The sequence below is a fragment of the Phacochoerus africanus genome, chromosome 8 (genome assembly GCF_016906955.1).
Source record: "Phacochoerus africanus isolate WHEZ1 chromosome 8, ROS_Pafr_v1, whole genome shotgun sequence".
NCBI lineage: Eukaryota > Metazoa > Chordata > Mammalia > Artiodactyla > Suidae > Phacochoerus > Phacochoerus africanus.
The window spans coordinates 71,738,069-71,753,276 of record NC_062551.1 but is presented as its reverse complement, the minus strand read 5'-3'; the positions used below and the strand labels follow the sequence as shown (position 1 = coordinate 71,753,276).

Below are 15,208 nucleotides of genomic sequence, written 5' to 3'. Positions count from 1 at the left end.
CCTCCTGGCCTTTGCTTCCCCATGTGTCACTGCCAGGGCTCTGGATCACCCGTGGCTTCTAGGGCTGGGCTAGAGACAGGAGGGACAGAGCCACCTTGCCTAGGGACTTGAAGAGAACCCTTCCATCCCTGGACCCCAGCGTCAGGTGCAAGGAACGGGAGGGGCTCATTCACCTTCCTCCACCGTCACAGCTCCGCCTCGACCCCAGGGGTCCCTCAACCACAGATCCTAAGTCCTTTGCTGAGATGGCTTTTTTTTTTTTTTAAATAAGTAAGAAATAGATTTATTAAGATAGGATGCTTGTGAGAAATGAAAGCAGGCAGGCAAGGCACTTGTCTGGTGGGGAGGCCATCTACCCAGAGCTGGAAAGTACACAAAGAGCCACACTCGGGGTACTGGATCCACCCCGCCCAGTGCAGGTCGTCAGAGTGCCCCTCCCCAGGTGAGGGGCAGGTGGTCCAAGGCCAGGGCATCTTGCAGCACTGAGGGCATCAGCAGGACAGACTCGGCACATGTGGGAACCTGGCGCTGCAGGGAGCACTGAACTTTATTTACAAATGTGTCACAGCATCCCCCACCCCGACCCTGGGGTCCACTTCTCTGTCCACAGGAAGGACCAAGCCTGGATCCATTCACCTGCCCAGCCTAGGAAGGTGGGGCCTGAGCCCACCTCCAGCTGAGGCTGGCCAGGACTCCCCTCTTGGGGGCACCCCTGCCAGAGGGCAGAGGCTGAAACGATGGCCAGGCCGCTGTCCTCTTCCAAAGGGCCAGTCCTCAGGGCTTTGGCCGGGGGGCACAGGGAGGGGACACTGAGGGTTCTGACCAGATTGGGATGGGAGGTGGGACCCGTGTTGGCCCAGCCTAGACAGTGAAGGGAGAGGTGTCAGTGGGGGCCCCCATGAGGACGGATCACCCCATCTCTAGTCTCACCCGCTTCTGGATCTCTAGGATAGGGGGATATAGCCAGTGGGGAGCAGTGGAGCCCAGGGAGGTGACAGGGGTTGGGGTCAGGGTGGGGCGGGATCCCACAGAGAGTGGCTTCCAAACCTGGCACTCCTACCCAGTCCTGCCCTCCAGGGACCCTGCAGGCCCCGGCTGGCCACAGGCACCTGTCCCTCCCAGGGCACTCTGGGCCGTACCAGGTGTGACGTGGCGGCAGCCGACAGCTTCCGGTGCTGGGCCTTGGAGACACAGGACCAGAGGTCCAGGCTCTTGGGGGCTGAGCTCTTCTCAGACTTCGGAGGGAGAATGTCCCAGCCCAGCAGGCAGTGCTGTGGACAACACGGGGTTAAGGCACCTGCCTGGGGCGGGGCTGCCGGCGGACTGGGCACCCCCTCCTGGAATGGCAGCATCCTTTAGGACAGGACTGTACCCCCATGGAGGTAAAGGGGCCCCTTAGACAGCTACAGTGTCCCCCACAGACTGAGGCTGCCCCCAGAGCAGGGGCCTATGTCCAACCACTGTTACCCAGGCCTCCCTTTCCTCATCCTACTGACCCAGGACCTGGGCACCCCCACTCCCATGGAGCATGTCCTGTGTGCCAGGCCCCGCCCCCGGCCCCCAACAGAGACTGAGTCCCTCACCTGCCGCCTCATCCTTTCACCTGAGGACAGCATGCTGTACCCCCCTCACAGACGGGCAAACTGACTCTTCGGCAGCCCTTCTCTTCTCCCCAACCCCAGCACCCCCAGCCTCAGTTGGGACTGAGTGGGGTCACTGCTGACCCCTATTCTACCGAGGAGAGACAAAGGGCGTCTCTATGGGAGGCACCTCGGAAGCCTAAGGACCTGGGTTCAAATACCAGCGCTTCCTCCTGGCTGACCTTGGATAAGACACCTCCCCTCCGCCTCAGCCTCCTCATCTGTAAAGTGGGTGAACAGCAGAACCGACACTCGGCTGCTGTGGCTCCATGAGACAGTCCTCCTAAGGACTGTGCACACGGCACGCAACACACAAGGGTACGAGAGATGGGGCCCGTCTGTGCCCTCCTGGAAGCCGGGAGTGGGTGGGGAACCAGGCCTCCCTCAGGGAAAAGCACAGTGCCAGTGACTCAAGTGGCCCAGCCTAAACTCTGGAGACTTGGGTCCTTGAGCCCAGCCTCACTGTGTGACACTCCCTGGCCCCCTCTGGGCCTCTGGACCCACCCAGGGGTCCTGGGCCAGCCGGGGGGCAGCCCCATGCCCATCCTCACCCGGGGCAGGGCCAGCGTGTCGGAGGCGTCGAAGCTCTTCCGCCGGTGGATACGGTACCGATGCGGGGGGTCCAGGATGGACAGCGGGATGCTCACCCTGGGCACAGGGACAGTAGGGACACTGCTGCAGGTGCCTCCAGGTGCCATGGGGCTGCAGCCCCAGTCCCAACTCTCCCTCCCTCAAGACCGCGGCCCCAGGCTCTGCTCTCCTCCTCAGTGGCACCTACAGCTCCCCCAGTGTCCTGCCTGCTCTGGCCACTCACCTGACCTGCACTGGCTCCGCCAGGGTCCCAGGCCCCCGCTGGTCCCGTGGCGTCCTGCACAGGCGGCAAGGGGCGCCGGGATCCGAAGGCACGAGAAACAGGCGCCGGGTGACCCGGTAACAGTAGACACCTGCGAGACGCATGAGACACAGAAGCCCCCTCAGCCAGGACCCCGACCACCCAGGTCTGGTCTGCCCACGTGCACACAGAGCACACACGCGTGCTCACGTGCCAAAACACAGCACCGCCTCTACTCAGGCATGACACACACGTGCACGTGTGCACACGCTGGCACCTTCACATGCAAACGTCACCTGTGCAAACACAAAGCACAGCTTCAGAGTCACGTTCATGGACCAACGGGCACATAGCTACACTTGTAATCACACACACAGGACACGCACGCACGTGCATCGCATGAACATGCCTCACACACATGCACACACAGGTCCGCTGCATGCTGCACGTGCAAAGGGGTCAGGTGCTCACGTGACTGAGCTGGCACCCCCACCCCCACAGACGATCCAAGTGCAGAAAGGAGAGGTGGATGGGGACACACGGGAAAAACGAGGCAGCTGGGAGGAGCATGAGGGGTGAGGCAGGTGACACAGGGTGGCCCCACTCCTCAGGAGGCCAGGCCTCGACTCACCCCTCCCCCACCCAGGGCCTCCCTCCCCGAGTCCCCCACACCTCTGCTGCCTCCCCTGGCCTTGGCTGGGCCAAGGGGTGGCCACCAAGGGTTGACACTCACATTCGTGGTCCCTCTCCACAGCGCCGCTCCCCCGCAGGTCTGGGAACTGGGGTCTGTGAGGCCGAGAGGGTGAGCAGGCCCGGGCGACACATCCCCGAAGCTGCCCTGCCCACCCCTCACCCACCCCTGCTCACTCGGGGTCACTGCAAATACACTCCTCCTTGTTGGCTTCCCGGAACTCCTGCAGCTTGGAGAAGAAGGCCTCGGGCTTGCTGGTGACAGGAGAGCTGTTGTCCAGGGACCCTGGGGGAGACAACGCACAGAACAGCTGCTGTGTGGCCAAGACACAGGGGATGCTCGGTGCCACCATGCCAGGCCACCTGCTGTGCCCCCACTGTGCCTCGTACAGACCTAGAGGGGACCTTCCATTCATCTAGCTGTTGATTTTGCCTCCGTGTCTGCCTACCCTCATGCATGTCCAACCATCTCTGCAAAAACTATTTTTAGGAGTTCCCGCTGTGGAACGGCAGGTTAAGGATCCAGCATTGCCTCTGCGATGGTGCGGGTTCATTCCTGGGCCCAGCACAGTAGGTTAAGGATCCAGTGTTGCCATAGCTGCGGCACAGGTCACAGCTGAGGCTCAGATTCTATCCCTGGCCTGGGAACGTCCATGTGCCATGGGTGCGGCCGAAAAAGGAAAAAAAATTCTTCCCAGACCCTCTACTATGGGCCAGACACTGTTTTATGTGCTGGGGAAAGAGCAGCTACCTGGACAAAACCCCTGCCCTCGTGAAGCTTACATTCTAATACATGGCGACAGATGAACTAGTCACCAAAGAAACCTGTGAAAATACTGAAAGGTGACACCTGCTGGAAGTAAAAGAGAGTCGGGAAACTGAGCTTGGCACGGCAGGGGCACCAGGGGAAGCCTCTCTGCAGAGGTGACACCTGAGCAGAGACCTGATGAAGGGAGGGAGGCATGGGGACATCCAAGGCGATGGAAGAGCAAGTGCAAAGGCCCTGGGGTAGGCGTGTGCTCGCTCGGTATACACACTTGAGGGACACCCAGGAGGTGAGATGGGGAAGGGGGGGGTGAGGGTGGAGGAGAGGACACTGGGAAGCCAGGGAAGGGGTTGGGGACAAGGAATGTCACAATCAGATCAGCCATGTCCTTTTAAGGATTCCCCTTCTGGCTGCTGCAAGGTGAGGGGAGGCAGAGGCACCAGTTAGGAGGCTACTGTAGGCATCATGGTGGAGACAAGGAGCCACATTCTACAAATATGTTGAAGGCAGGGCTACCAGGATGTACGATGTGTCTAAAGGAGAGGAAACACCAGGGCTGATGTCAAGATTATGGCCATTAGGAGTTCCTGTTGTGGCGCAGCGGAAACGGATCTGACTAGCATTCATGAGGACACGGGTTCAATCTCTGGCCTTGCTCAGTGGGTTAAGGATCTGGCGTTGCCGTGAGCTGTGGTGTAGGTTGCAGATGTGGCCTGGATCCTGCATGCTATGGCTGTGGCTGTTGTGTAGGCCAGCGGCTACAGCTCCGATTTAACCCCTAGCCTGGGAACCTCCACAGGCAACGGCAGGGCCCTTAAAAAAAAAAGGCAAAAAAAATATGAAGGCCATTAGCTCCATAAATGCAATTGTCATTTACAGGGCTAGGAAAGACTGCAGGAGGGACAGGTGGGCAGAAATAAGGATGGCGACTTCGGCTGTGACACCAGTTGAAGACACCTACTGAGCTCTGCCGAGAAGGAGAGCTGGAATTCAGAGGAGCGGCACAGGCTAGAGACAAAAGTGGCGGAGAAGAGAGCGTGCAAAGCCTGGGCACTGTGGGGGCCCCCGGGAGCCTGGAGGTCGAAACGAGGAAGCGGGTCCATCAGAGGAGCCTAGGCGGGGCAGCTGGGTTTCGGGGGCGAAGAGCCAGGGGAGTGCCTGGGCCTGGAAGCCAAGGGGAGCGAGAGCTCCAGGAGGGAGCTTTGTGTGCCCACTGCTCAGGGCCAGGCCTGAGACCTGAGCTGGGAGCCGGCAATGCAGGGGTCACTGATGACCTGGCTGAGGACGGCGACACGCGGGCGGTGCAGGGCAGGGGCGGCTAAAGCCCGACCTAAGAAAAAGTCGGGGAGAGAAACTGGAGACAGGGAGTCTAGAAGCCCCTTTTGAGGAGTCGTGATGTAAAGGCAAAGCAGAGGACATGGGCGGAGAAGCAGAGGGAGGAGAAAGGGTGCGAGGCTTTATCAGGAGGGAAGTCAGGCTGCAGCTGTCGCCGGAGCAGGCGTGAGGCTTGGCCAAGTTCCTCAGTCTCCTGGCACCCCAGCCTTGCCATCTGTCACTGGGGACCATGACGGCATCTACGGAATCAGGTTATTGGGGAGAGTCAAGGCCTTAATGGGAGCGAAGCAGAGGAAAGGAACCGCGCCCGGCCCACGATAGGCACGCAATGGACTCAGTTCCCACTGATGTTCCGGGGTGTTGCGACGCTGATGGGACAGAAAGACGCTGGAGGGACAGAGGAGAGATCTACAGGGAGTAAACCCTCTGGGAGCCAAGAGGGATGTGAACCAGAGGGCAAAGGCAGGGACAGGCCAGGCTGGGAGCTCAGAAAGGGGGGAGGGGAGCATGTAGTCACGGGACACGGGATGGCAGGGGCAGGCACCTCCACTCTCCCGGGGATGGGAGGCAGGGCAGTGAGCTGGTGGCTGGGGAAGTCCTTGGAATGAGACCACCGCAGGGTCTGGGAGCCCCACAGGGAACCTGTCTTGGAGCAGCAACTCGACCTCTCTGTCCCCGGCTTTGCGTCACTTCCTTCCATTGTAAAACAGAGGATGCAACAGCACCACCCTCCTGGGCCCGCCCACTCATGCACTCACTCAACCAGTGTCGGGTTGAGGGCCTACTACGTGCCAGGCACCGTTCTAGGCTCAGGCTCTGGGAACACAGCAATGAAAAGACAGCCAGGCCCCTGTTCCATCGGAGCTTATGATCTACTGGAGGAGTCAGACAGGAACCAAGCAAACAGGAGGACTTCCTGATGGCTGATGCAAGAGGCAGTGATACAGAGGCAGCCATGCTGACATGGTGTTCATGGCACGCCTATCATTTGAGCTGACTGCTCATGAAGAAAAGGGACCAGCCAGGGAGAACCGGGGGAGTAGTGCCAGACAGGGGGAACGGCAAGTGCAAAGGTCCTGAGGTGACTGTGAACAAGGCTGCTTCAAGGACGAGCAAGGAGGCCAGAGAGGCTGGAGCAAAGAGTCAGCATACAGCTCCAACTGGACCCCTAGCCTGGGAACGTCCATATGCCGCGGGTGCGGCCCTCAAAAAGACAAAGACAAAAAAATTTTTAAAAAAAGTCTAGACAAGGATTCTGGAATTTACTAAGTACTGAGTGACGTGATCTGATTCCCATGTTTAAAAATTCATTCTGGGAGTTCCCTTGTGGCCCAGTGGGTTAAGGGTCCAGCACTGTCACGGCTGTGGCTCTGGATGCAGCTATGGCACAGGTTTGATCCCTGGCATGGGAATTTCTACATGCTGTGGTGCAAGTGAAAAAAAAGAGAGAGGAGTTCCCGTCGTGGTGCAGTGGTTAACGAATCCGACTAGGAACCATGAGGTTGTGGGTTTGATCCCTGGCCTTGCTCAGTGGGTTAAGGATCCGGCATTGCCGTAAGCTGTGGTATGGGTTGCAGATCAGATCCCGCATTGCTGTGGCTCTGGCGTAGGCCGGCGGCTACAGCTCTGATTCGACCCCTAGCCTGGGAACCTCCATATGCTGCGGGAGCGGCTCAAGAAAAGGCAAAAAAGAAAAAAAGAGAAAAAAGACAGATTCGTCCTGGCTGCCGTGTCAAAAATGGATAATGGGGTGAAAGAAGCCAGAGGGAGACCAGCCAGGAGGCCGCTGAGGCTGCTGGGGGGTGGGCAGTAAAATGAAAAGCGATGACACACATACAGCGTTTCAGAGGCGCCTGGCACACAATAAAGGCCAAAAAAAATATGGCAGCTCTGACTCAGTCATTCATTCAACAAACGCTCAGTGAGCACCTTCTGTGCCTGTTACTGTGCCAAGGGCTGAGAGAGGAGACACGGTACTCAAGGTGCTCAGCGAGGAGGGTGGAACAGCCGGGGGAACAGCAACAGCGCCTGGTGGGGGCTCAGCAGGTGCACAAGCAAGCTGGGGCCTCCACCCCCATCTCCCAGGTGAGAGCCAGGGCGTGGGGCCATACCTGCAATCCAATCATAGCCCAGGTACGGTCTGAGGCGCCAGCTCCTCTCTGGCACCGGAGACTCCTTGTTGAAGGGGGTCTCAGGCACGGACGATTCCTGTGAGGAGAGGGGAGAAGAGGAGCAAGGGCTAGGCCAGCGGGCCCAGCCCCAAGAGACCTAACCATGCGGGCAGAAAAGGGGCTGACGCTTAACTTACACCCTGACATGGGCCCCAGGGCTTAGGGGCTGGAAGACAAGAATTTGTCCCCTGCTCTGCTGCCTTCTATGTGTGACTTTGAACAAGTCTGTCCTCTAAGCCTCAGTTTTCCCATCTACATAATGGGGCTGGTCATCCTGTTCCCAAGTGCTGTCTGAGAAACGAACGGCCACAACTTATCAAGCACTCAGGCTGAGCTGGGTGAGACTCATAGTGTCTCCTGGGAGCCTCTCACCCTGGAAGGGAGGCTGCCCATGAGAGCACAGAGGCCTGGTCCTCCTCCTTGCTCCAGCCTCTGCAGTGTCCCAGGCCAGTCCCATCCCACCCCAGGCCTCAGTTTTTTAGGGCAGTGTCCATCGATGGACGACACCCCACTCTCCCAAGTTACCCTGCTTTGTCAAGCCAGGATGGACCCCTGAGCCTGTGCCTCCCGGCTTCTTCGGTCATCCAGCTCTGCTGAAAGCTCTGGGTCACTGGAGTCTGAGGTAGCCAGCAAGGGAGCTGAGTAGGATCTCTGTGGGCCCAGGGACTCCTGGTGGTGGCGCTTGGCAGGTGGGAGAGAGATCACCCTGGAACTGGCCCCACCAAGCCAGGATCTATCACAGGGGTCACTCTGGTTGGCATCCTGTGGGCAGGCCGCCCTGAAGGCTACTGACGTCTCCTGGGAGGATGGCACCTCTGAGTCGCTGCTGCTGCAGGGGTCCCGGCTTGACTGGAACAGAGAGGCCAGGTCGCCCAGGTACACAGCCAGATGGCCTGCACCAGGCACAAAGGCCTGGTCGTCATCCTTGCTCCAGCCTCTGCAGGGTCCCAGGCCAGTCCTGTCCCACACCAGGCCTCAGTTTTTCTCATCAGTAAAATGGACACCCTGTAAGACCCCAAAGGGCTGGATTCTCCCTTGCCCAGGGACTTGGCCAAGGTGCTCACCTCTGAGGCTGCCTTGGCCACAGCCCGTCGCACAGCATCCTGCCCGGCCTGCAGCTGCCTCAGGAGCTCCAGGTTGAGCTGCCGCAGCTGCACCAGGTCCCTGGTCTCCACCATCCTGGGCGTTATCGGCTGGCTTCCCACGGCAGGTGTCACAGGCTCCCGGGTCACAAAGTGTCCTCACGGCTGGGTTCTCTCACCTGAAGCCAAGACAGACAGCATGGTACAGTGCTAAGGAGGCTACCCGGAGGAGCCAGAGGCCTGGGTTCAAATCCCTCCTCTGATACTCCCTAATTGTGCGACCTCAGGCAAGTTATTTAACCTCTCTGGGCTTTGGTTTCCTTAACTGCCAAACGGAAAGTAGCAGCATCTAACATCATAAAGTTGTTGTAAGGATGAAAAGAGGTAATGCATATTAAATCTTAGTACAGTGCTTGGGACACAGAAAGCACTCAATAAATGGCTGTTATGATTAAACTGGCCAGGGTGTGTTTCCTAACATGTCAAAAGAGAACAATCCCCTTTTAACATCCTTAACTACAAGTGTTTGTTTGTTTGTGGCTGTGCCCGAGGCATGGGGAAGTTCCCATGCCAGGGATGGAACCTGTGCCACAGCAGTGATCTGAGCCACAGCTGTGATAATACCAGATCCTTTAACTACTAGGCCACCAGGGAACTCCCATGACTAGTTATCTAAGACAATTAGGGCAAGCCCACAAATGTAAATAAAGCATTAAAGCTTTTTCTTTTTTAGCCACTTCCCAGCCTATGGAAGTTACCCAGCCAGGGATCAGATCCAAGACACAGTTGCGACCTACAATGAAGCTGGGGCAACACTGGATCCTTTAACCCCTGTGCCGAGTGGAGGATCAAACCTGTGTCATGGTGGTGCAGAGACGCCTCAGATCCCGTTGCACCAAAGAAGGAACTCCAAGCATTATAACTTTTGGATTTAACACAAATCAGACTTCAGAAGGGACTCTTCCCTCTCTCCTACCCTGTTTTCTTCTTCCTTTTTTTTTTTTTTGCATTTTTAGGGCCGTACCTGTGGCATATGGAGGTTCCCAGGCTAGGAGTCGAATCAGAGCTGTAGCTGCCAGCCTACACCACAGCCACAGCAATACAGGATCCAAGCCATGTCTTCAACCTACACCACAGCTCACAGAAACGTGGGATCCTTAACCCACTGAGCAAGGCCAGAGATTGAACCTAAGTCCTCATGGATGCTAGTCAGATTCATTTCCACTGAGCCACGACGGGAACTCCCTCCTTTTATTTTTACAAATGAAGAAACCAAAGTTCAGAGGAGTTAAGCAATTTGGCCCAAGTCACACAGCTAGTAAGTGGCAAAGTCAGATTTTGAATCCAAATCTGGCTCCAGCCTTTCTTTCCCCAGGAGTGTGGAAGGGAGCCTGGAGGGGAGCCTGGGAAGCCGCCTCCCCCCACCACCCCATCCAGGCTCAGGGATACACCCTAATCTGGAAAAGATTTCTGCAAGCTAGGGGAAGGGGCTTCCTCTTCCCTCTGAGCCCCAAGCCCAGACTCCTCCAACCAGAAACTCAGTCTCCCCCAGTACACGTTATTCCTTTCTAACACTGGGTTCAGTCAGATCCCCTACTCTCAGAAACCTGCCCTGCCCGGAGCAGAGAAGCCAGACTACACTGGACCCGCCCCCACCTATACCCATGCAGTTAAGTGGGGGGCAGTGGAGATTCGAGGAAACCACTCCGCCAGTGTGCAGACAAGGGGAGCAAACATCCTGATTCCCAGGACCAGGAGTCCCGGCCCCCGCCCTTATCTGACCGAGTGTTTCTGGGCTAGACCTATACTCAAGGATCTCCGTTTTCGCACGGGGTTAAAGAGAACAGCCTATCTGCCCTCCTCCAGCTCCGGCCGCGTTCTGGAGAGCTAAAGCTGTGCCACCGCAAACGGAAGGCCACATTCAAAAGGAAAACCGGGCAGCAAGAGTACCAGAGGTGGTGCCGGAGAACTCAGGAGCGGGACCCTGGGAAAAGGGAGACAGCCTCCATCTTCTTTCCCATCGCGGGCCCCGGCCCCTCCATGAGGGCGAACGGAGGGCAACCAGCTGAGCCGTTCCTCCGCATCCCCGACCCTGCCGCCCCGGCACTCACCACCAGGTAACGCGGGCACCGCCCAGCCAGCAGCAGCCAGCGCGGCCGGGAGCTGTGCCCCGCCCACCCCACGCGTCACCGGCCGGGGCGGGGCCCTATCTGGCCTCTCTGATTGGTCAGATGCGGGAAGGCGGGACGCTCCCGCGAATGTACCTTCGCCTTCGGAAGCAGCAGTTTCAACATTGGGGCGGGGATAACAACGGAGCTCAACAACTAATTGGTCGACTTCCTAGGTCGGATACAAGCGATCAAAGGTCAGAATGGGGCGGGCCCCTGGGGAGGCGAGCTCCCATTGGTCAGGACTAGGCCGCGGGCTAGCTGGTGTTCAGTGGCGGCAGTTTCAGAGCCTGGATCTGTCTGCGTTCCAGAGCCAAGCAATGCAACTCCGAGCGGGAGGGTAGGCGGCAGCTAGAGACGCATGATTTCCGTACTTTCTTTCGAATGTTTGTGCCTATTTTGTGCCAAGGGGCACTGCACTAAACACTGGGAGGCAGGTCCTTGCCTGGAGCATGGCGAGTGGAGACAGTGGGTAAGATATGAACACGGATAACTTAAGACTCAGTCTGTAAAATATGGGCAAGTTTATAGGGAATGCCTACTTTTCGCCAGGTATTGTCCATATCCCAGTGCATGCCAGCCTCATAAATGTGCTTTAAGGTGGGCATTATTGGGACTTCCCGTCGTGGCTCAGTGGTTAACGAATCCGACTAGGAACCATGAGGTTTCAGGTTCGATCCCTGACCTCGCTCAGCGGGTTAAGGATCCGGCATTGCCGTGAGCTGTGGTGTAGGCCGCAGACGCGGTTCGGATCCTGTGTTGCTGTGGCCCTAGCCTGGGAACCTCCATATGCCGCGGGAAGCGGCCCTAGAAAAGGCAAAAAGACCAAAAAAAAAAAAAAAAAGACAAATAAATTTAAATTGACTGTATGACCCAGCAATTACATTGCTAGCTATCTACACAAGAGAAATGAAAATGTGTCCACACAATGACTTGTACAAGAATGTTCCTGGCAGCATTATTCCTAATAGCCACAAAAAAGGAGAAATAATCCAAATGTCCATCAATTCATAAATGGACGAACTAAAAGAGCTATCCGGACAGTGGAAACTGCTTGGCAAGAAAAAGGACTGGAGTACTGACCCAGGCTACCACGTGGATGAGCCTCAAACATTACACTAAGTGAAAGAAGCCATACATACTAAAAAAACATATTAAATGATTCTTGTTACATGAAATGTCCAGAAAAGACAAACTTTTTTTTTTTTTTGTCTTTTTGCCTTTTCTAGGGCCGCTCCCACAGCATGTGGAAGTTCTCGGGCTAGGGGTCCAATCGGAGCTGTAGCTACCGGCCTACACCACAGCCACAGCAACGCAGGACCCAAGCCGCATCTGCAACCTACACCACAGCTCACGGCATTGCCAGATCCTTAACCCACTGAGCGAGGTCAGGGATCGAACCCGCCACCTCATTCATGGTTCCTAGTCGGATTCGTTAACCACTGAGCCACGACAGGAACTCCAAGGCAAATCTTTAGAGACATAAAGTAGATTAGCGATTCCCTGAATATGAGCTGGGAACAGAGAATTACTGCCAATGGGCTGAGGGACCATTCTGGGGTAATGAAGACATCCCGACACGGGACTGTGGGGAGGAGGGCTGCACAGCTTCACAAATTTGCTAAAATGATTGATTTTTACCCTTAAAAAGAGCGAATTTTATGGTATGTAAATTATAACTCGATAAATTTTTAAAGTTAAATGTATATGACCCACTTATTCTACTTTAAGGCATTTATCTCAGGGAAAGAATATTGCCCATATGAAGGCTTATGTGTGAATGTTCATAGCAGATATACTGTAAATCCAGTTGTCCATCAAGGGGTGAATGGATAAACAAATTGTGACATATCTGTGCAAAGCATACTCTTCAATAATAAAAATGAATAAACTACAGGTACACACACACTATGTTTGCATTGCAAAACAGTGATGCTGCGTGGAAAGGAAAGAGGACAAACGGTACCATCCATCTATGTAAAACCTGAGAAGACGTAAACTATAGTGAGAGAAAGATCAGGGGTTGCTTGGAGACAGGTGGGAGGGAGGGATGATGAGAGGGCATGAGGACACTCGGGGGATGATGGCTTCGGTCACTTTTTTGTTCTCTTGGCCACCCCTGGGGCATGTAGAAATTCCTGGGCCAGGGATCAATCCTGTGCCACAGCAGCAGCCCAAGCCACTGCATTGACAATGCCAAATCCTTAACCCACTGAACCACACGAAAACTCCTTATTCACTGTATTGATTGCAGTGATGGTTTCAGAGGTGCGTACATCGGCCAAAACTTATCAAATTGTTCACTTTAAACATGGGAAGTTATTGTATATTGATTCTGTCTCAAAAAACGTGTTTAAAAGGTATGAAGCAAGTAAATAAACAGAAATGTGGCTTTAGAGTTCCCTTGTGGTGCAGCAGGTTAAGGATCAAGTGTTGTCACTGCAGAAATGGACTGCTGCCACTCTTGCGCCACAACGCCCCCTCAGGAGTGGCCTTGGAGGGCAAGGATGAAAGTTAATCCTCCCAGTGCTCAGAGCTGTGAGCTGTGCACTTGATCCTTCCTTCGTGAGGAGGGATGAACAGCCTGAGGAGCAGGTGATACACATCTGCTGAGCAGTGGCAAGGGGCTGGAGGTCAGATCTCAGAAGAGCAAGGTCGGAAGATGAGCCAAGGAGAACTGGGGAAAAGTGGAAGACGGACTGATGACGTCAGCGGGTGGGGACACCGAAGCTTTGTGTCTCAAGTTTCAAATCCATCAGAGAATGTCTGCTGCAGAGAGACGGTCTCTGCCAGCCGGAATGGATGCTGCAGGTGGTAAAAATCAGTTGTTCTCTGCTCAGCCACCCCAGTGTGAGTGCAGTGGGCCCAGGGACAGAGCAGCCAAGGTAACAGGGGTGGTGAAGTAGCCTGGGCTCCTTCCCAAAGATGCGTCTTGCTGCTGAACGCCTGGTCTGCAGGACCAAAGCGAGCCCTCCGTATAGCATCTCCAAGAGACCAGCCAGCCATTGACCTGGTGGCGGATCATTACATCGGAACCCCTCTGACCCTGGTGGGAAAAATCTCTATGGGTTGACACATTGATGCCACTCCAGGTAGGGGCTCTCCTGACCATACCGCCTCCTGAGAGCTTCAGACTGCCTGATGTATGACAGTACGGCCATGTCTTGCACCAGGGGACCCATTTTCTTGGCAAAGCGGGTGGGACCATGACCACGTAATTAAAGAATCTGCTGATCTTACCCGGGACCCCAACACCCGAGTGGAAGTCCTGCTGAGGACTTAGGGTCCGTGTTCTGCAGCTCTGCTCTCCAGGGAGGTGACCCCTGCTGCTGTGTCCCCTCTGACTAGAATACATGGGGACAGGAAGCTGAGGGTGGGAGCAGGGTCCTCTCCCACGTACTCCCAGTGACGGGATTGGCATTTCCTGTCCCTGCAAACACTGATTGTGTCAGGTTGGAGGTTCCAGGGCCTGGGGATGGGAAGCTTCTGCCAGGGGACACGAGTGAGAACCAGGGTCCCAGGGTCCCCATGAACTTGAAGATGTGACCATCATCTGGTCTTTGGGCCCCCTGCTGGGGGAAGGCGAAGAGAGTTGCTGTGCTGCTGAGGGTAATAGCTTCCCATCCATCTCCGAGTGGAGTCAGGACTGCGGGCACAAAGTGAAGCAGAGGTTTGTCCAGAGCCTCCTGGGGTGTCTCTTGGTGTCTCCACACCCACTGGTGACAGTAAGGGGCAACTGTGGCAGTCACAGCCCACCCAGGGCAAGACAGCCAAGGATGAAGGACTGCATGAGCTCACCAGACCAGCCACACCTCTGGCTGGGACAAGGACACAGAGCACAGGAGGACGAGCGACCGGCCGTACCACCTCGAAGGGGACTCTTGTCGGATGGGACTTAGATCCTTCCCTCAGGGGAGCAGAGGGGGAGGCAAGAGCAGATCTGAGCAACTGGAGGGGTGACCCCTTCAGACCTTCTTGGCCTTACTTGCCTTTTGTTTCAGCTCTGCCTGGGCTGAGTGATCTGATCCAAATACCCCCTGCCTGAGCCCTGCCCCGCTCATCTCCACCGCCTCCATGGGCCCAACTGGCACCCAAGGGTTTTCCTATGCAACCTAGAAATGCAGAGTCAACACCCCACATGGCAAATCTTCAACCAACTAGAAGAGCGAGATGGTGGATAAATTCTGCCCCCTTCATCCCCACCAAGAAATGATGCTGAGACCCATTTCATTGCTCCTCAGAGTCACCTTTGGTGACGGCCACTCCACCAAGCACACTTCTGCTGGTACTCCCTCCTTCCAATGCCCCCCTCCCTCTCTGCGTCTCTCTGGATTTGTCCTGCCGATTAAAGTGAGGGTACACAAGCCCTCTGCTTTGGCTCTGCCCTCCGGGAACCCTGGCCAAGGTGCTGACGCCCCAGCACGTGCATCTCCAGGCCAGCCTTCACCTGGACCTCAGGTTCACGTGGCCAACTGTGAAGAGGGACATTCAAGGCAGTGTGTCCAAAAGGAAGCACCTGATCTT

General features: G+C 56.1%; 1 protein-coding gene across 1 annotated transcript; it reads right to left on the bottom strand.

Moving 5' to 3' along the window:
• Positions 1-529: 529 nt before the first annotated feature.
• Positions 530-10,621, bottom strand: MIIP (migration and invasion inhibitory protein). Its single transcript, XM_047791856.1, is given in 10 exon segments — positions 530-861; positions 1,140-1,271; positions 2,192-2,288; positions 2,455-2,584; positions 3,206-3,258; positions 3,340-3,448; positions 7,375-7,471; positions 7,960-8,283; positions 8,499-8,695; positions 10,467-10,621. Coding segments are annotated over 9 exon segments (1,143 nt in total). The 5' UTR covers positions 8,613-8,695; positions 10,467-10,621; the 3' UTR covers positions 530-774.
• Between the last annotated feature and the right edge of the window lie 4,587 nt (positions 10,622-15,208).